Source organism: Salmo salar, chromosome ssa08 (assembly GCF_905237065.1).
Source record: "Salmo salar chromosome ssa08, Ssal_v3.1, whole genome shotgun sequence".
NCBI lineage: Eukaryota > Metazoa > Chordata > Actinopteri > Salmoniformes > Salmonidae > Salmo > Salmo salar.
In genome coordinates, this window is record NC_059449.1 from 8,570,400 (window position 1) to 8,592,247 (window position 21,848).

At 42.2% G+C, this 21,848-nt stretch overlaps 4 protein-coding genes across 16 annotated transcripts in view; 1 reads left to right on the plus strand and 3 right to left on the minus strand.

The window, feature by feature from the left end:
- LOC106610073 (zinc finger protein 214) overlaps nt 1-21,848 on the plus strand; it is an 844,054-nt gene that overhangs the window by 222,603 nt on the left and 599,603 nt on the right. The gene's annotated exons all lie outside the window — the stretch shown is intronic.
- The window catches only part of LOC106610072 (neurotrophin receptor-interacting factor homolog), a 437,457-nt gene that overhangs the window by 194,895 nt on the left and 220,714 nt on the right, over nt 1-21,848 (minus strand). The gene's annotated exons all lie outside the window — the stretch shown is intronic.
- Nucleotides 999-5,696, minus strand: LOC106610127 (zinc finger protein 629). Its single transcript, XM_014209298.2, has 3 exons — nt 5,666-5,696; nt 5,342-5,463; nt 999-3,305 (listed from the first exon to the last, which is right to left on the minus strand). Exons 1-3 carry the CDS (start codon nt 5,676-5,678, stop codon nt 2,397-2,399), a joined length of 1,044 nt encoding a protein of 347 aa, XP_014064773.2. The 5' UTR covers nt 5,679-5,696; the 3' UTR covers nt 999-2,396.
- LOC123744276 (uncharacterized) lies at nt 7,446-9,836 on the minus strand. Its single transcript, XM_045723216.1, has 3 exons — nt 9,363-9,836; nt 8,821-8,951; nt 7,446-8,637 (listed from the first exon to the last, which is right to left on the minus strand). The coding sequence occupies exons 1-3, from the start codon at nt 9,637-9,639 to the stop codon at nt 8,389-8,391; spliced, it is 657 nt and encodes a 218-aa protein (XP_045579172.1). The 5' UTR covers nt 9,640-9,836; the 3' UTR covers nt 7,446-8,388.

Consider the following 21,848-nt stretch of genomic DNA (forward strand, 5'->3'; position numbering starts at 1 on the left):
ACACAATTTTCATGCTCATCAAACCATTCAGTGACCACTCGTGCCCTGTGGATGTGGACAATGTCATCCTATGGGGGCATAGCCACGGTAGCCAAAATAATGGCCTACCCAGTATTTTTATACATGACCCAAAGCATGATGGGATGTTAATTGCTTAATTAACTCATGAACTAAACCTGTGTGGAAGCATCTGCTTTCAATATACTTTGCATCCCTCATTTACTCAATTGTTTCCATTATTTTGGCAGTTACCTGTATTTTCTGGGATTTACACTCCATCAGTGCAGGACTGTTAATAACCGTAGCAATAAATGCAAGAAACCCTACTTTACTAAAACTCATCCTATCTGGTGCTCTCTCTTCAGGCCTATTCACTCACCCTTGGGCTGTCCTCTATTCTCTTCACTGCCTCAGCATAGGACACTTTCTGCACCACTCGAATTCTGTCAATCTCGACTTGTCTCTCTCACAGGGCGCACAGTGCTTTCTCTATCCCAACACTCTCTGACTATGCCCTCCTGCACATTTCTCACAATGTGGGATCTCCCTTCTAGACATTGCTGCAACGTGTCTGAATCCTTTGCAACTAAAGCACCATAGCGGGTTTGGAACATGGGCCTCACAGAATAGCAAATATAACCTCATCTGACCTTATCAGGTAGAAACTCTGTCATAGTTCAAGACAGACTGGGTATTCTCAGTCTTGCCATTGCCACCGGATCTACGTCTCAACAAACGGCGGGCGTCACAAACACCAGAAATATTGATTTTCAGTTGATCCACCTCTACACTCAATGCTACCTGCTCCAGAGAGCAAAGAATGACACAGGTCGATCCTGAGGAGTGTGACACGGAGCGCCCGCTGCCTCTGGGCAAAGGATGCACAAAAGAAAAAGAAAAGCACAACAATTCTACTTCTCGAAACTTAGAATACAACTTTATTCATCCCCGAGAGGCAATTTGTTCAGGGCTGACAGTGCTTCAGACAGGACAAACACACACTTTTTTATTTAATATTTTTTATTTTTTTTTTACATGTAAGAGACATAAAAAAACAACTAAGGCATCAGTTAAAAGTGCATGGTGCCATTTTAAGTCCATGGTAGCCACAGTTCTTAGTATAGCCCTGCCATTAATTATCTCCAGAATAGTCCCTAGGTCTTCATTAATTGTCCTGTTAACCAGGCGATTGGCCTCGGGCACAAACAACGCCCTGCGCCTATTGGTGGAACACTTGAGAAAGCACAGGCAACGTCCCAAAGGGGAGCAGATGGAACTGCGGGTTGAGGACACGGTGCTCTCCCCCACAATGTCATAGGCTTTCGTCCTGGCATGCTGCTCAAAGAATGAGGCCAGACTTCTGAAAGGCAGCCCGGTGATCTTTGAGCAGGTGTTCACAATGGCTTGAAGGCAGTATCTGTTCTTGACAGAGAGGGATGTAAACCAGCATACGAAGGACAACACAGAATGCTCTCGATGAAAGAACTGTAAAAAGGATTGCAATATTGATTTGTGGACACTTAATGAGTTCAGTTTCCTGAGGAAGTATTGTGTCTGCTATTTTGATGATGGTCGTCTGTGTTTTGCTCAAACTTCCGGGTGTTATCAAAGATGTTGCCAAGATATTTATACTGGTCCACATTGTCCACCTCCTCTCCATCAATGATCATCGTACTGGCGGGCTTCCTCCTGAAGTCGACAATAATTGTATTTTGTCTTAAAGACATTCAACTCCAGCAGCGTACTGCCACACCAGGCAATGAAGTCCTGGATGGCTGGGCCATGGTCAGGCTCTTGAGAGGAGTGACCGGAGGACTGAGTCATCGGCAAACTTCACAAAATGGCAGTTGGCGTGGGCCCTCAGTCATTGGTGTAGAAAATAAAAAGGAGGGGTGACACCCTTGTGGTGAACCTGTGCAAGTGAGTAGGGTGTCTGACGTGGCACCATTAGCATAGACTCTCCATAATCCACAAGTTAAGGCTGTGGTCTTTATTGGTTGGCGTAATAGTTCAAAGGGTGTGGTTAAATGAAAAAGTTATTTACGCTGTTCTTTGAAATACGGTACTGCTTATTACATTACACATCAAATCTCTTATGATCAGTATCTTTCAAGCTGAGTGCAGACTTGTTTAGAAAGAACAGTGTGTTAGCAAGAATATAGTAGAAAATAATAGAATTACTTTATTCCATCGACATCACCTCAGTAAGGTAAATATTCAACTGTCCTTGTTCTAGCCTAGATGTACTGTCTCTTAAAAACAAGTTAACAAAGTGTTAATGAGGGGGTATGTTGTTAATTACACTCTTACCCCAAGACACTTCACATGATAACTATAACTATGTCAGCTAAAGAATGACTCCCTGACATCCCCTGCGTACATCTGAAGACACACTGCTACGATTTCTCCCCGTTGTGGACACTCCTATGTCTGATAAGCTCTTGTAGTTTAGTCTGCACTTGAAGGGTGTGAACGGTCTGGTGCTGCTTCACATAGTTCGCCTCAGTAAAGCGCTTCCCACACGTGGGGCAGGCGTACGGCTTGTCGGCATCCGTCCTAATGCTCGGCCTCCCACGTTGTGACCCAATGACACCAGAGGTAGAAACGGGAGTCGCCACCCTCAATTGGTTAGTCTTTGAGCTCCCTCCTTGACCTCTAGCCATTGTTTGGGTGTTGTTGGGATTGTGTGATGTGTTATAGGCTAGATACCTCTTGTGGTGAACACCCATCCTGACCCTGTCTGTATTGGTGGGGTAACCCTGAGGTAACTGAGGAAGGCTAGACCCAGGACCAGGCCTTCTATGAACCCAGTCACCGGGCATTAGATGAGACCCTGAAGGAGAAGACAGACTTCCTGTTAGACTCGCACCAGGGGGGTCTCCCACCACTCTCTGTGAAGGCTGAAGCCCAGGGTGACCTGCTCTGTTCATCATGGATACTGTGGTGTTTGAATCATAGGAACAGGAGGGTCTATCTCTATCAGCCCCAGGCCCTGCTTCATCACTGCACTGAGACCGTGACGAGAAGGGTCTGGGCTGCATAATGGATTGCTGACCGGAGCCTCTGTCTCTCTGATGACCAACAGGACTGAGGTTGTTTAGTCCTCCTGTCCACTGGTTGTGTTCTGTGTAGTGGTTGTGGTGGAGTCTCTGTTCCTCACGGTTGGGTTCTGACTCTGGAAGGAAGAGCGATGGCTCCTGATCCATGTTCCTGATCTGGTGCCAGGGTTTGTGATCAGCTGCTTCAGAGGTCCAGTCTCTCCCGCCAGTAACACCGGATATCAGCAAGTCTTCATGGACTGCAGACTGCAAACAAAGATGGTACAGAAAAGCATAAAGGTTTATGTAAGAAACTCTTTGCTGTACATACAAACATGACATTATAAAATGTTAACCACAGTCAAGCACATCAGAATCTTTGCAATGATACAAAAATAACCAAGTCAGACAGCACTGAGTCAATTTAGTATTTAATTTAAACAAAATGGCAATCACATTTATTGCACAAAACGATATGTGACAATAACTTCTGTCGTGTCTTTGGGGGTACCATTAAACTGAAGACATGTTTATCAATTAGCTCCCTGTAATTATTATCACGCGACTAAACTGATTAATCGTTTAATTGTAATTAACTAGGAGATCGGGGCACCAAGGAGAATATTCAGATTACAAAGCTATAATTTTCCTAATATAACTTTCCTGTACTATAATATTATATTCTATTATAGTATAGGCCGATTATCTTCTGGTTTAAATGGTGTATTTTACCTCGCGTCCAGTCTCATTCCAAACGTCGTAAATTGTTGTATCTGCATGAACCCAGTCTTTACTAAAATCATCCATACATCAATTGTCTTAAAATCATTTATTTACTACACTAAGTAATTAACAGAAAACATACAAACAGTAATTATCGTCACAAAGGATTGGTATAGTAATGTGCGCTAATGGCTAACAGGCATGGCTGGTCTGTTAGACAATGGGTCATAAACGGTCAGCTGAGGAGGTACACAGAGTTCATTAATATTAACAATTGACAATTGAAGGCTCGCTCATTCGGGAACAATTGCAATCAATATATATTTACGCTCATGTGTCGTTGTTCTGATGGAAAGTTTTGTCCGCGTTCTCTCTCTCTCGGTTAGAATGGATCTTTCAGAGCGACATTCATTAATGTCGTCATAGAATGGTTGTTTCGTTGGTCTTCGCGTTCAATGATATAATTTACTTAGCTGCAGACTAATAATTAATATCAAAGACTTGTTCTTATTCTGTCGGTATCAAGTCTAAAAGTTAACCACGTGGTAAGGTTCACTTTCAGTATTAATACATTCTATACACCCATTATGATGCAAGTCTCAAGCTGAGGCTATTATATAAACAGTTTTATGGTAATATGGCTATATTGTCTCTGAGTATCACAAAATTGTACCGCTTACATGCATCATTTATCATGTAGCTTATAGTTTAGTCTAAAGTTTTGTGGAAATTCTGAGTCTATATATTTTGTCTGTTTATTGTGGCAGCACCATTTCACAGAGTCAAATTCCTGTACATGCAAATATATTTGGGGAATAAAGCTGGTTTATCATATTCACGTCAGTTTACATTCTGTTATTTGGGACCTGTTATGTACTGTATGAACTGTAGCAGATTGTCCCCTTGGGGTCTTCATATAATTCAAAATCCCCATGTGCTGTGTGTCCTTGGGCTTAATACCGTAAATATTGGATCCTGCCTTGAATTAGTGAACTCATTGCTTCCATTTTACAGACAAACATTGCTGGTTAACAAATAGCTAGGTATCTTTGGTGAGTAGATTCCACTCAACTTAAGTTATAGTACACCTATTTGAATTTATTTCACAATTAATTTCCTTATCAAGCAGCTGGGTTTCCAAGTTGTTTGGCGCTTACTTCTCAAGCTGGCAAGCTGGCTAAACAGACGGCACTGTATTGCATCTGTTTGAAGGCCCACAAACAGACGACTCAAGCAATCACAACAAGTTGCAGGCTGCGTAATAGCCAATCACAACACTGGACTGCCCCCCCCCTCATCAGACTGAAATTCAAACCTAAAGGTGCCAAGACTTTAGAGGGAGTAATTTCAGAAATTGAGAGGGAAAACTTAACCTTGACAAGCTACTATTGCTGGTGGACAATTTAATGCGTTCAAATTTATTTTTACATGTTTGAATACACTTCACCCTGGTCACAGCCAGTCTGTTGTAATGAAGGCTAAGTTTGGGTGTTTTGTTTTCGACTGTCTGTTTCAACTGGAACATGGACCCTGGTGTTGTTCCCCAATACAGAGTTGAGAACACTGTCCCATCCACTGACCTCTACTATGTCGCCTCTGGTCCTGGCCTGCTCAGTGATATCGTCCTGCGGGCCCTTGGCCGCACCGGTCTGGGAATCCAAGACGGCTACCCAGTCTCCTCTGTTATCCTCCAGCCAATCACCTGCAGGAAGAGGTTACAAATTAGAATTTATAAACATGGCATGAGTTAATGACCTGGTCAAGTTCATACATTATAATTTAGTACGTAAACCTACATTGTATTGACTCAATTTGATGAATGAAGACAAAATCATAGCCAGGTGCATTACTATTCCCATTGAAGATCTATTACTGTATGTAGGCTATATGTATTTCTCCCTTACCTTGCTCCCCCATCTTTAATCCACTCAGCAGATCAATGCTCTCTGGTTCATCTTCTATTGTCTCCTCTTTGACTAGCAGCAGATCAGGCTTCCCATCCTCCATGTCTACTGACTGTAAGAGATACAGAGTGAGAGGATGTTGGATCAACAAATCTGATATGAGCACCTTGCTATCTTGTGATTGGGCAATGAGGGATTGCTATGAGTACTATGCAAACATGTTAGTTGATTTGACTACTTGACTATCTTTAATCGTTTGATAATTGAAAGGCATGGTCCCACACTTAATCAAGATCTGGGCCTGTATCCACAAAGAGTCTCAGAGTAGAAGTGCTGATCGGGTATCAGGTCCTCACCTGTCTATATAGTATTATTCATTATGATCTAAAAGGCAAAACTGATCCTAGATCAGCACTCCTACTCTGAGAGGGTTTGTGGATACGAGCCCTGACCTAATACCATTCAGACAGTAGTTTACAGTGGGCTCACCTCAGTGAGACTGTGTGTGGTCCTGTGCTGCTCAGCTGGTTCCTCTGTGGGTTCAGGAGGAGGTGTAGTCTGGTTGTCTTCCATGACCATGGTCCCCTCAGGGTTCCCCAATCCCTCCTCACACCCCTCCTCTATTAGCTGCACCTCTGGACCCTCCTCCTCCTGGAAGAGACAGGTGATACAGATTACACAGACATACACTCCCTCAGGTACGTACACACAGATAAACACACTTTCAACATGGAGTGTTTACCCATCCCCACTACGTTTGAGTCCTATACTGTAGTTACAGAATGACTTCATTGTTGTTAAACCCATCATGGTGGACATAAATGTTGTTGTGGGTAATCATCAGACAAACTATTTTGACGTGTACAGTAGGCGTTTGTTAGTGTGTGGGTTAAGAGTCTCAATGAAAGTCTAAGAATAAAAAATCCCATTTTGTGTTCATTAAACAAGTGTTAAATACACTATATGAAAACCACACACCAAAAAAAATCAGCTTGAACTTGAGAAACTGCTTTCATTAACAGTGTCTTGGGAAAATCTGTGAATATCCTATAACCTACATAGCACAAACGCAATATGAAGCAGACTTTTTAGGCTTATAATCACACAAAAGCTATGGATTTTTTCTGCTGACAACAACACAAATGTATCTTTGTCATTAATGCAGGGTTTGATTTTAAATGTCAGAAGCTATCGTGTGGAATGGTAACTTCCTATTTTATAGAGTGGAATGTATTTTCTGTTGGTGTATCATGAGGTAGTTCCTCTCGCAGAACCTCTTCCTGCGGTGTGTACAGGCAAACGGCCTTTCTTGCCTTTCTTCAAGTTTTAATGTCGCCGGCACAAGTACAGTGAAATGCCTTTCTTGTAATCTCTAAACCCAGCAATACAGTAACCAATAACAATGTAATACTAAATATAACATAAGGAAAAAGTAAACAAGCATACTATATACAGTCAGTTCCAGTACCATATTACATATTACAATTTGCAGTGATACTGGAGCGACAGAGGTAGATATGTGTAGGGGTAAGGTGACAAGGCATCAGGATATGTGATAAACAGAGTAGCAGCAGCGTATATGATGAATGTATGTGAGTGGGTGTAGAGTCAGTATAAATGTATGTGCATATTATGTGTGTGAGCAAATGATGAATTGAGTGTTTGTGTGTGTTCTGGAGTGTGCATAGAGACAATGCAAAAATAAAATACAAGGGTCAACCCAGATGGTCCATGTAGCCATTTTGTTAGCTATTTTGCAGGCTTATGGCTTGGGGACCTTGATGCACCGGTACCGCTTGCTGTGCTGAAGCAGAGAGAACAGTCTATAGCTTGGTGGCTGGAGTCTTCAACTATTTTCCGGGCCTTCCTTTCACACCGCCTGATATAGAGGTCCTGGATGTACTGGGTTGTCCGCACCACGCTCTGCAGCGCAATGCGATCGACGGCGGTGCTATTGCCATACCAAGCAGTGATGCAGCCAGTCAAGATGCTCTCAATGGTACAGCCTCTTCAGGGTGTCCTGGTGGGAGAACCTCTTCTCACATTGGGTACACCCCTGTGTGGACCCTCTGGTGGATCTCCACCTTCTGGGGGCAGCTGAAGCCTTTGTTACAGAACATGCAGAGGAACCGTTTCTCTTTACTATTGACTGATGTGGCTCCCCCACCCTGAGCCTGGGCTCTAGCCCTGTCGATTGAGTTCAATACCTGATCAAAAAGGACGCAGCCATGTGAATCAGAAGGTGCCATCCATGTGGACACTGGTCTAGATTCCTGAATGCGTGTAAATGGGAGTGGGTCGCGACGTTTGGATTTGTCTCCAAGCTTTCCCAATAATGTAAGAAATCTCTGCCCTGTGAGTGTCTGTCTCCAAGGTCACTATCTGCATTCCATGTGGTAGGAGCGTCACCCTCCATTTTCACACCTCATCTACCACTATAACCTCCCCTTTCTTATCTTGGCACCCTTCAGAGTATACACTACTACTGTATCGGTTCCAGTTCCCTCTAGACAGATCAGTCTGTGTCTCTAAACCCAAGGATATGTTGCCAGGGTCCATCTCTGTAGTGTAAAAACAAGACGGATCATCACCGCCAGCGTCTAACGCTTCATCATCCCCATGGGAATGAACCGTCCTCTGACTCTGGTGAAATACCGGTAAATACTCAGCCGGGAGCAGGAGGACGGCCCAGTCTCCCCAGCCCCTCTGGGTCTGATCTGTGGTCAGATCCTGTGTGTTACAGTTAAAGTCTTGGTCTCCGTCTCTGACTTGAGGATGGCGTTCTGCGTTCCACTGACCTCCGTGATGCTGCGTCGGGCCCTTGGATGTACTGGGGTGGTAGTGGGGTCCTCCGTGGCTACAGGGGGTGCTCCAGACGCTCCAGTTTGGATGTCTCTGCTGTGCCGTTGGATTTCCTCTCCTTCAGACCTCTCCTGCTTGACCACAGGACCTGCAGCCTCTGCATCTGCAGACTGACACAAGAAGATAACAAGGATAACAATGTTGTAGGGAAGTCTCATAAGCTTGCCTATGGGAGATAAATGATGATGTACATTTAAGCAAGTGAATAGCTGAGGGGAGCCTTTCTGAGATAACCAGGCGACATCGATTTACAAAGTAACTTTATTTTTTTTATGCAACACTATTACACTAACCTCTATCATGATAATGTGCTGGGTTGAGGTTCCACTCCCCTCATCAACAGTGATTGGTTGGTCATCGCTCCATGTATTGTGTCCCACTGGCTTCACAAAGCTCCTGTGGCCTCCAGTGAGATGTCCTTCACCTGAGAGAGTGATTGGGGGAAAAGAGGTGGTTAGGTTAGCTACTGTCAATGCTTAATGGTATATTATACACTATTGTCACTGTCTACAATTGGCAAGGATGTAAGGTAACACTTCTAATAACTTCTTGATATACTATTTATTGATCGTTGTATTATGTTCCATGCATCACATTGTTTTCGTTGACTAAATAATAGGAAATGCAGAAAATCTCAAATCTGGTTAGAATATGATATTGTGTATTTGCGCGAGATAGCTAAGTAATCAGGGGAATAATTCCATACAATCCAAAAACTGACCAAGACCAAATTCTTGGTAACACATCATATGTACAAAGAGGAACGGGGCAACAGGCACTGCGCGATATACGAACGGCGACAGGCTGCGCATCCTCAGCCTTCAGCAAAATGTACCTCTTGTCAATCCTCTGTATCGGTCGAGGATCTTGACACTATTGGGACGACTAGCGAGGACGCGCTCTCGCGTCGTCCTCTCTGCGCGCTCCCGTGCGACCTTCATTTCCAGTAGTTTCCTCCGCAATGTCCTGTTTTCTTTCTGGCTTTGAGTTATTTCCAAACGAAACACTGCATAATCGTCGTCTACGACTTTACATATCTCTGCCACAGCTGCATTTGCTAGCACCTCCATGATGGAGGCTATTTGAGCGTGATAAACCATACAGTTAGACATTTTTAGCCCACGTTAGCAAGCTAGGGTTATGTAATAACATCTATCAACTAAGTCCTGTCTGCAACGCTTATTAAACACTACGTGGGGTAAGTATGTGATGCTGTGCAGTTAAAGACTCGTATTTTCTAGGGTGTTAATAAATGTTTAAATAACAGCAATAAAAACGCTAACGTGGGCACTGTTCACTTCCGTTTACGTCTTCTTAGTGTGAGTTTCCGGCAGACTAGACGCTATGTTGCATATTGCTTGCTGCCATTCACAGGTCGGAGGAGTCACGGGCTAGGAACACACATATAATATATATATATTTATATATAAATCTATATATACACAGAACAAAATATAAAAGCAACATACAAGTTACAGTTCATATAAGGAAATCAGTCAATTGAAATAAATGCATTAGGCCTTAATCTATGGGTTTCACATGACTGGGCCTGGGAAGGCATAGGCCCACCTACTTAGCATCCAGGCCAGCCACCAACCCACCGGGGACCCAGACCCAACCGCTCAGAATACGTTCTTCTCCACTAAAGGGCTTTATTACAGACAGAAATACACAAAAGTTTCATCAGCTGTCCGGGTGGCTGGTCTCAGACGATCCCCCAGGGGAAGAAGCCGGATGTGGAGGTCCTGGGCTAGCGTGGTTACTCTGTCTGCAGTTTTTAGTCCTATTGGGTGTACTGCCAAATTCTTTAAAACGATGTTGGAGGTGGCTTATGGTAGAGAAATGTACATTTAATTATCTGGCAACAGCTCTGGTGGACATTCCAGCATTCAGCAAGCCAATTGCACGCTCTATCAAAACTTGAGACATCTCTGGCATTGTTATGTGACAAAACTGCACATTTTAGAGAGGCCTTTTATTGTCCCCAGCACAAGGTGCACCTGTGTAATGATCATGCCGTTTAATCAGTTTCTTGATATGGCCCACTTGTCAGGTGGATGGATTATCCTGGCAAAGGTGAAATGTTCACCAACAGGGATGTATACAACATTTGAGAGAAATAAGCTTTTTGTGCTTATGGAACATTACTGGGATCTTTTATTTCTGCTCATGAAACCAACACTTTACATGTTGCGTTCATAATTTTGTTCAGTATATGTCGGGTAGGCAACCGGCGTCCACTAGTTGGCACAGCCACAAAGTAAAAAAATGTCTATATCATAAAAATGTATGAAAACTAAAATTAGCTTTTTGGGCTTAATTTAAGGTTAGCAGTGTGGTTAAGGTTAGCCTGTGATCATGACTCAGTTTCATTACATCACACACACGAGTCATTTGACAAAGGCGTTTTCTGTACGGGGGAGTTTTGTTTAGAGCCATTACTCTCAATCTGAACACTAATACGTGTCGATTGTGGTATGGGTTTGGAAGCATAAGGACCTTTCATATCAGCAAGAAATATTTTTCAAAGAACAAAATGTTAAATATATACACACCCTGATAGTGTTAGTGTTACAACACGGCCATATCTCCATGTTACAGCACTTGTTTACGGAAAACCACCTGAAGACAAGTGGAGACCACCTGTGCTAATTAGCTATCTCGCATCCTCTGAACACCTGTGTGTAACACGGAACCCAAACCGGCTGTGCGCGTGCGCAAATGTATTTTGTCCCCCCACACCAAACGCGATCATGACACGCAGGTTAAAATATCAAAACAAACTCTGAACCAATTACATTAATTTGGGGACAGGTCGAAAAGCATTAAACATTTATGGCAATTTAGCCAGCTAGCTTGCACTTGCTAGTTAATTTGTCCATTTTAGCTAGCTTTCTGTTGCTAGCTAATTTGTCCTGGGATATAAACATTGAGTTATTTTACCCGAAATGCACAAGGTCCTCTACTCCGCCAATTAATCCACACATAAAACGGTCAACCGAATCGTTTCTAGTCATCTCTCTCCAATGAGGAAATGGGAGAGGCAGGCCTTGCAGCGCGATCTGCGTCAGAAATAGAACTGACTTCTATTTTAGCCCTTGGCAACGCAGACGCTCGCGAGCAGTGTGGGTGCAATAATTGAATAACATGTATGTCTACATTTATTTTGCAACGCACGCATCACAAGCGGTGTAGTCAGCCTGTAAGCATAACTGGGCAAGTGTAGTTTGGTCTGATGGAGGTAGCTGTATGGATCTGTGCAAAACTGCTACAGTAAATGTATCTTTTTTTATTTGAATGATTCTTTATCACTGATGAAAGATAAGGGCCATATGTTTCGAAAGCCACACCGCAAACTATGATTATTGATGTTTCTAAATGTTAAAACACAGCGTCTGGATTGTAGTTCACATGAGCCAGTTGTGGGCGAAGCTAATGGCTGAACTGTAAGGAGAATGCCTAGAGTTTTCAAGAGCTAGGTCAAGGTTAGGTTTAAAATCACATTTTAAGAAGATAAATTGTAGAAATAGGCTGGGTTTATGACTTTATGACTGTGGTAACTACTGACGACCCAATGTCGGCAACCCTGGTCCTGGAGTGCCGCAGGCACTTCGTGTTTTTGATTTAACCGACCTGGAAGCAGGATGACATGCCAGAGGGAGGCATTTTAAATCCATGGGGGTGGGAGTACAACTAGTATTGCTTTGGAGCCATAATAACACAAGGTAGATTGGTCCTACTACTGTTCAAATGTACCTAAACGTAGCCTTACGCAATCACAACCGTCGCTTTATATAATAACACAAGAAAAACATGCGCCCCACTACTACATGTGTATCCGAAATGCTGCCGTAGGCATACACATAATTTGCGCCTACCAACACGCACATATCAGCTCAACAGGATGAGCACCGATAGCTTATAAAAAATTCTTACAGGCTTCATAGCTTAAATTTCAATTAGAATTATAAACTGCGTGGTTCCAGCCCTGAATGCTGATTGGCTGACAGCCGTGGTATATGAGACCATATACCTTGGGTATGACGAAACATTTATTTTTACTGCTCTAATTACTTTAGTAACTAGTTTAGAATATCAATAAGGTACCACGGGGGTTCGTGGTATATGGCCAATATACCATGGCTAATGGCTGCTAATGGTGCCAAAGAACAGCCCTTAGCCGTGATATATTGGCCATGTGCCACACCCCCTCGTGCCTTGTTGCTTAACTATAGGCTACATTTCTGTTGAATTTGTGACACAATGAGCGTAACCAAGCCGCCACTTCTCCAGTTGTGCAATATTTTCTGTATGATTGCGTTTCAGAAAAGCTAACTAAATCAAACTAAGTGCACACTCTATAGTCATAGCTGATGTGAAATGTCCTACATTGTCACGAGAATTTTCAATCCCAATGATGATAACTAACAATTACTTAAGCTTTGACCAATCCCCGAGGTTTGTAAGACCCTGGGTTTAATAATAATTAGGCAAAGACTCAGCTTATGCAAAAGGTTGGCTGTTTATTCACGAGAACGTTCTAAAGTCATATAATGCGCACAGCCTTTTATATAACTCCTACAAGTGCATCTGTTCCTCCCTGGGTGGAGGAACTTGATCTCCTGTCCTTGGTCTCACAGTACCAAAACATGTCTGTTGTCAGTTCCTCTTTATCACACACAAACACAATGTTCCCACTGTCTCACAATATTCTAGTATTATGTCTAAACACATTGTCTAAGCTTCTGTAACTATTAGGGTGAAATACTTTAGTCATTACTCTTAATGTCATTCAGATTCTCTTATCATTACTTTAAACATATAAATTCCCTTATCATACATGGCAGTAGCTCATTTGAATTTGCAGCGAATAAGAGTAAATGCCCATTCCGAGAGCAACACACACATGCTATAGCAAGAGAGCAGGGACGGGGCGAAAAAGTAGGCTGTGTCGTTTTCATAGTATTGACATCACTTTTACAGTAGCCTGTCATATTTTGACTGTGTAATTCAAATGAATGGTAAGAGTGTACGTTTGCCTACTTGTTTTTTGTTTACACATGGTATTGCTCCTATACTACTGCGACATACACAAAAAGGTTGGCCTATCTGAAATGCAGCCATATACACAACAACTGTCATTTTGCACTCAAGAAAGTACGCGATGAAGAGAAGCCCCACGAAGACTGGTTGCCCAAGATGCGCTCATTTAAACAGCACACACCAACACCGTGACCATTGTAACCACGATTCGGGACCATGGACAAAAAGCTACCGCCAGTCAGTGTGATGTGTTACTGCCAATTTCAGCACCACCAGAGTGGGCAGCCAGACAACAGGATAATCCAATAGGCTATATTGTCCCTTGTTAAAAAGAAAAACTCTATTGCAACCTCTTTGCAATAAGGAATCGAGACCAATAGCTCAAGAGAAGTTTCAAGTGTTTAATACCAAGGATACAGTCTGCTGAGTGCATACATTTAGAAAGTTCACAACACACTTTATACTCTTCCATTGTAGGCGTCACCTCCCCAGCTATACATTTTGTGACCCCAATAAGTTTCCCTCCTTTCCCCTGTGGAATGTCCATGGTCCTCTCTTGTTTAGCTAGATCAGAATCACACCCCCTTCTGTTCTGGCCTGACCCTTCTCTCTGATCCTAGGCAATTTCCTCTTATCTGATAAGGTCAACCTTTCTAAATTAATATATACACAGTTTCATGTCCTATATGCCATTAATAGTCACAGTAATCATTCACTAAACAGGATACAAACAAACTACAGTTTTAACTTGAAACATGTTATATTTTAACAGAATACAGATGAATCTAAAAGATGCATTGAAGTAAAAAGCAAAGGACTGAACTATGCATTAGTGCCTTCAGAAAGTATTCACACCCTTTGACTTTTTCCACTGAGATTTTTGTGGTCACAGGCCTTCACACAATACACCATAATGTCAAAGTGGAATTATGTTTTTTTGTATTATTTATTTTACATATGAAATGTCTTGAGTCAATACAGTTGAAGTCGGAAGTTTACATTCACCTTAGCCAAATACATTTAAACTCAGTTTTTCACAATTCCTGACATTTAATCCTAGTAGAAATTCCCTGTCTTAGGTAATGTTAGGATCACCACTTTATTTTAAGAATGTGAAATGTCAGAATAATAGTAGCGACAATGATTTATTTCTTTCATCACATTGCCTGTGGGTCAGAAGTTTGCATACACTCAATTAGTATTTGGTAGCATTGCCTTTAAATTGTTTAACTTGGGTCAAAACGTTTCGGATAGCCTTCCACAAGCTTACCACAATAAGTTGGATGAATTTTGGCTCATTCCTCCTGACTGAGCCAGTGTAACTGAGTCAGGTTTGTAGGCCTCCTTGCTCGCGCACGCTTTTTCAGTTCTGCTCACAAATTTTCTATAGGATTGAGGTCAGGGCTTTGTGATGGCCACTCCAATACCTTGACTTTGTTGTCCTTAAGCCATTTTGCCACAACTTTGGAAGTATGCTTGGGGTCATTGTTCATTTGGAAGAGCCATTTGCGACCAAGCTTTAACTTCCTGACTTATGTCTTGAGATGTTGCTTCAATATATCCACATAATTTTCCTTTCTCATGGTGCCATCTATTTTGTGAAGTGCACCAGTCTCTCCTGCAGCAAAGCACCCCCACAACATGATGCTGTCAACCCCATGCTTCACGGTTGGGATGGTGTTCTTCGGCTTGGAAGCCTCACCCTTTTTCCTCCAAACATAACGATGGTCATTATGGCCAAACAGTTCTATTTTTGTTTCATCAGACCAGAGGACATTTCTCCAAAAAGTATGATCTTTGTCCCCATGTGCAGTTGCAAACCGTAGTCTGGCTTTTTTATGGCGGTTTTGGAGCAGTGGCTTCTTCCTTGCTGAGCGTATGTCGATATAGGACTTGTTTTACTGTAGATATAGATACTTTTGTACCTGTTTCCTCCAGCATCTTCACAATGTCCTTTGCTGTTGTTCTGGGATTAATTTGCACTTTTTGCACCAAAGTACCTTCATCTCTAGGAGACCAGAGCGGTATGACGGCTGCGTGGTCCCATGGTGTTTATACTTGCGCACTATTGCTTGTACAGATGAACGTGGTACCTTCAGGCGTTTGGAAATTGCTCCCAAGGATGAACCAGACTTGTGGAGGTCTACAATTTTATTTCTGAGGTCTTGGCTGATTTCTTTTCATTTTCACATGATGTCAAGCAAAGAGGCACTGAGTTTGAAGGTAGGCCTTGAAATACATCCACAGGTACAACTCCAATTGACTCAAATTATGTCAATTAGCCCATCAGAAGCTTCTAAAGCCATGACATAATTTTCTGGATTTTTCCAAACATTTTAAAGGCACAGTCAACTTAGTGTATGTAAACTTCTGACCCACTGGAATTGTGATACAGTGAGTTATAAGTGAAATAATCTGTCTGTAAACAATTGTGGGAAAAATGACTTGTCATGCACAAAGGAGATGTCCTAACCGACTTGCCAAAACTATAGTTTGTTAACAAGAAATTTGTGGAGGGGTTGAAAAACGAGTTTTAATGATTCCAACCTAAAGTGTATGTAAACTTCCGACTTCAACTGTAAATCTCTTGACACATTGATGAAAATAGTATTGGCCTCTGAATCTTCAAGCTGCATACTGGACCCTATAACAACTAAACTACTGAAAGAGCTGCTTCCTGTGCTTGGCCCTCCTATGTTGAACATAATAAACGGCTCCCTATCCACCGGATGTGTACCAAACTCACTAAAAGTGGCAGTAATAAAGCCTCTATTGAAAAAGCCAAACCTTGACCCAGAATATATAAAAAACGAAATTGGTCTATATCGAATCTCCCATTTCTCTCAAACATTTTACAAAAAGCTGTTGCACAGCAACTCCCTGCCTTCTTGAAGACAAACAATGTATACAAAACGCTTCAGTCTGGTTTTAGACGCCATCATAGCACTGAGACTGCACTCGTGAAGGTGGTAAATTACCTTTTAATGGCGTCAGACCAAGGCTCTGCATCTGTCCTCGTGCTCCTAGACCTTAGTGCTGCTTTTGATACCATCGATCACCACATTCTTTTGGAGAGATTGGAAACCCTAATAGGTCTACACAAGTTCTAGCCTGGTTTAGATCTAATCTGTCGGAAAGATAACAGTTTGTCTCTGTGGATGGTTTGTCTTCTGACAAATCAACTGTACATTTCAGTGTTCCTCAAGGTTCTGTTTTAGGACCACTGTTGTTTTCACTATATATTTTACCTCTTGGTGATGTCATTCAGAAACATAATGTTAATATTCACTGCTATGCGGACGATACACAGCTGTACATTTCGATGAAACAGGGTGAAGCCCCAAAATTGCCCTCCCTGGAAGCCTGTGTTTCAGACATAAGGAAGTGGATGGGGGCAAATGTTTTACTTTTAAACTCAGACAAAACAGAGATGCTAGTTCTAGGTCCCAAGAAACAAAGATATCTTCTGTTGGATCTGACAATTAATCTTGATGGTTGTACAGTCATCTCAAATAAAACTGTGAAGGACCTCGGCGTTACTCTGGACCCTGAGCTCTCTTTTGACAAACATATCAAGAATATTTCAAGGACAGCTTTTTTCCATATTCGTAACATTGAAAAAATCAGAAACCTTCTGTCCAAAAATGATGCAGAAATATGTATCCATGATTTTGTCACTTTTAGATTAGACTACTGCAATGGTCTACTTCCAGCTACCCGGATAAAGCACTAACTAAACTTCTGTTAGTGCTAAACACGGCTGCTAGAATCTTGACTAGAACCAAAAAATTTGATCATATTACTCCAGTGCTAGCCTCACTATACTGGATTCCTGTTAAGGCTAGGACTGTTAGTTAACCTACAAAGCATTACATGAGCTTGCTCATACCGATCTTTCCGATTTGGTCCTGCCGTACATACATACACGTACGCTACGGTCACAAGACGCAGGCCTCTTTACTGTCACTAGAATTTCTAAGCAAACAGCTGGAGGCAGGGCTTTCTCCTATAGAGCTCTATTTTTATGGAATGGTCTGCCTATCCATGTGAGAGACGCTGACTCGGTCTCGACCTTTTAAGTCTTTATTGAAGACTCATCTCTTCAGTAGGTCCTATGATTGAGTGTAGTCTGGCCCAGGACTGTGAAGGTTAACGGAAAGGCACTGGAGCGACGAACCGCCCTTGCTGTCTCTGCCTGGCTGGTTCCCCTCACTCCACTGGGATTCTCTGCCTCTAACCCTATTATGGGGGCTGAGTCACTGGCTTACTGGTGCTCTTCCATGCCGTCCCTAGGAGGGGTGCGTCATTTGAGTGGGTTGAGTCACTGACGTGATCTTCCTGTCCGGGTTGGCGCCGTGGGGGAGATCTTCATAGGCTATACTTGGCCTTGTCTCAGGGTAGTAGGTTGGTGGTTGAAGATATCCTTCTAGCGGTGTGGAGGCTGTGCCTTGGCAAAGTGTGTGGGGTTATATCCTGCCTGTTTGGCCCTGTACGGGGGTATCGTTGGACAGGGCCACAGTGTCTCCCGACCCATCCTGTCTCAGCCTCCAATATTTATTCTGCAATAGTTTGTGTGTCGGTGGGCTAGGGTCAGTCTGTTATATCTGTAGTATTTCTCCTGTCTTACCCAGTGTCCTGTGTGAATTTAAATATGCTCCCTCTATTCTTTCGCTCTTCTCTCGGAGGACCTGAGCTCTAGGACCATGCCTCATGACTACCTGGCCTGATGACTCCTTGCTGTCCCCAGTCCACCTGGTCATGCTGCTGCTCCAGTTTCAACTGTTCTGCCTGCGGATATGGAACCCTGACCTGTTCACCAGATGTGCTACCTTGTCCCGGACCTGCTGTTTTGGACTCTCTACCGCACCTGCTGTCTCTAACTCTGAATGATCGGCTATTAAAAGCCAACTGACATTTTCTCCTGACCTGTTGCACCCTCTACAACCACTGTGATTATTATTATCTGACCCTGCTGGTTATCTATGAACGTTTGAACATCATCTTGGCCATGTTCTGTTATAATCTCCACTCGGCACAGCCAGAAGAAGACTGACCCCAGAGCCTGTTTCCTCTCTAGGTTTCTTCCTAAGATCCGGCCTTTCTAGGGAGTTTTTCCTAGCCACCGTGCTTCTACATATGCATTGCTTGCTGTTTGAGGTTTTAGGCTGGGTTTCTGTACAGCACTTTGTTACATTGGCTGATGTAAAAAGGGCTTAATAAATACATTTGACTGATTTAACATGTGAAGTGTTGTTCAAATGTTTCATGAGCTGAAATAAAAGTTACCAGAAATGTTCCATAAAAAAAAGCTGATTTCTCTCAAATGTGCACAAATTTGTTTACATCCCTGTTAGTGAGCATTTCTTCTTTGCCAAGATAATCCATCCAGCTGTCAGGTATTGCATATCAAGAAGCTGAATAAACAGCATGATCTATTACACAGATGCACATTGTTCTGGGGACAATAAAAGACCACTAAAATGTGCAGTTTTCTCAAACAACACAATGCCACAGATGTTTCAAGTTGAGGGAGCGTGCAATTGGCATGCTGACTGCAGGAATTTCCACCAGAACTGTTGCCAGAGAATTAAATGTTAATTTCTCTACCCACGTGTATGGCGTCATATGTGCGAGCGGTTTACTGATGTCAACATTGTGAACCGAGTGCCCCATGGTGGCGGTGGGGTTATGGTATGGGCAGGCATAAGGTACAGACCACGAACACAGTTACATTTTATTAATGGCAATTTGAATGCACAGAGATACCGTGACGAGATCCTGAGGTCCATTATGAGGCCCATTTTTTATTTTTATGTATTTGATCAACAGATGCCTATCTGTATTCCCAGTCATATGAAATCCGTTGATTAGTGCGTAATGAATTTATTTCGATTGACTGATTTCTTTATATGAACTGTAACTCAGAAACATTTTTGAAATTGTTGCATGTTGCATTTATATTTTTGTTCAGTATATTTACCAAGAGTTATCATCCATAATTGTCATAGCCATTTATTTACCACCACAAACAGATACTGGTGTATAGGGCCATAAGCAAACAAGAAAAGGCTCACCCAGACACCGTCCAATCAATAGTAGAGCTATAGCCTACATTAATTCACATCAGATAGTGTCCTTCTTATGCTATAACCTACTAATGCATATGGAACTTCGCATGGTACACCTGAATTTATGATGATTAACTGTAGCCTCGGCTTCCAGTGCGGTGAGGTTAAAGCCTAGTGGAGCTTACCCAGAGTAATTACGCCCTCTCCTGGCGAGAACACATTAGTGTAGGCTATATTCTTATGTAGGCTACACTTACATGAAGGCCTACAACAGCGGTGGGCAATTCCAGTCCTCGAGGGCCTGATTGGTGTCACAGTTTTGCCCCAGCCCCAGCTAACACACCTGACTCCAATAATCACCTAATCATGATCTTCAGTTTAGAATGCAATTTGATTAATCAGCTGTGTTTGCGAGGGATGGAGAAAAAGTGTGACACCAATCAGGCCCTCGAGGACTGGAGTTGCCCACAACATTTTATAGGCTATGCATTATTATAGTCATCCACTTAGTCACATGTGTTTTGAATCGAGCATCAAGGACCAGCAGTAAACTGTTTTTTTCCTAACAAAAAATATTGTTGCGGGAGGGGCTCATGGTTAAAGTGCACTATAGATTTCAGGTCAACCGCTTTAGCAGTGTGTGCTGCCTAGAAGTGATGGTGATAATGGTAGCCTACATGATTGCTATTTGACAAATCCACAAGGTTCTTCTGTTTTTTTCTTATGATGTAAGATAAACCAACCTTATTTTTATTTGTTCCATAAAAGCACATGGATGTGTGTGAAACAGAAACGTGGGAATTTGTCATATATAAAAACATTTGAAAATGTTTAACAGTAGTAACTAGTCGTCTAGTCAAGGATGCATCAATGCAATATTGGCACAGAACATTTTGTTACAGACCAACGAAACAAAAACAAACCTTGAATTTGTAGGTTTATAATATCCTTTTAGTGGCCAAGGTTGACCTATTTTAAGAAATAATATTGGTTGGGGGATATAAGGGAAGATCTTTAAAGATCTTATTAAGAATTTGTTACGGGATATAATTACTGCCACCTGGTGAGGAAAGCATAGGGCTAATGTGTGCCATGTTATCTGATGGGACCAGGGCTGCATTCACTACGTTTTTACATTCTGGAACGTACAGTTGAACGGAAACTATGCTGTACTGAACGACCAGTTAAAAAACGGGGAAGGGTTGGGTAACGCCGTCAGCATGGCCACTGCCCTTTAAATAAGTCACTCATTGCTTCAAGCCACACCCACCAAAGTCTGTTAAAGAACGTACAAGAATGTTTTTGGGAAACGTGTCGTTCAGTACTAACCTTTCCGCAACGTTCAAGCGAACTGAACGCACCTCAGCTACAATTCAGCGTTCTGTTACGTGCAAGTACATCAATGGTTTTAATTGGCTGATACGTATTTTGAGCAAGAGAAAATTAATTATGTTCGCAAGTATGCGTGTTACCTATCCCCACTACATTTGAGTCCTATACTGTAGTTACAGAATGACTTCATTGTTGTTAAACCCATCATGGTGGACATAAATATGTGGGTAAAAAAATAAGTCCGCAATGATAAGTTAAAAGTCAGACAAACAATGGAAGAGGCAAGTGGAAGAGGGAAAAAGTAAGGAACTTATCTGTCAGCCCTGCATTAAAGACCAAAATTGGTTAAAGAAAATTGTGATATAAAAATATATACCAGTTTCATTTAAGGACCAAAAAATTGACAGCTGTGCCATATAAATGGCAAAATAGTTGGGGAGAGATTTTCGATGTACCGATTCCATGGCACATGGTTTATGAATTGACATGCAAAACTAGCCTATTCAAATTTTGAATTTTGCAATTTAAATTATACAAAATTATTGCAACCAATATAAATTTATATGGGGAATACAACCTTCCCAGCTCTGCAGATTCTGCTGTGAGGAGGCAGTCATTAGATCATTTATTCTGGTACTGTCCATATGTAGCCCATTTTTGGTCACAGGTCCAGGAATGGCTGAAGAATGGGAGGGGTTGAATGGAGCTGAAGGGTGGAACTAATAAGATAACAAATGTAAAACATACGGGGTCTGTAAAATGTATATAGGTTGAGAACTTTTGTGAAATAGCACAGTTACAAATATATGGCAAATAGAAATCAAACTGGATGGACATCAGAAATAGAGGAAGGCCAGGACTAAAAAACAAACAAAATA

What these genes read in the sequence shown, in the direction of transcription:
- LOC106610127 (XM_014209298.2), bottom strand. An exon ending in CCAGAGGCGACATAGTAGAG is followed by an intron (nt 3,306 to 5,341) that starts GTCAGTGGATGG and finishes CTTTGTTTGCAG; the next exon opens with TCTGCAGTCCATGAAGACTT.
- LOC123744276 (XM_045723216.1), bottom strand. Translation starts at nt 9,639, where the DNA reads ATGTCTAACTGTATGGTTTATCACGCTCAAATAGCCTCCATCATGGAG. An exon ending in ATACAGAGGATTGACAAGAG is followed by an intron (nt 8,952 to 9,362) that starts GTACATTTTGCT and finishes TCACTCTCTCAG; the next exon opens with GTGAAGGACATCTCACTGGA. An exon ending in AGCACATTATCATGATAGAG is followed by an intron (nt 8,638 to 8,820) that starts GTTAGTGTAATA and finishes TTCTTGTGTCAG; the next exon opens with TCTGCAGATGCAGAGGCTGC.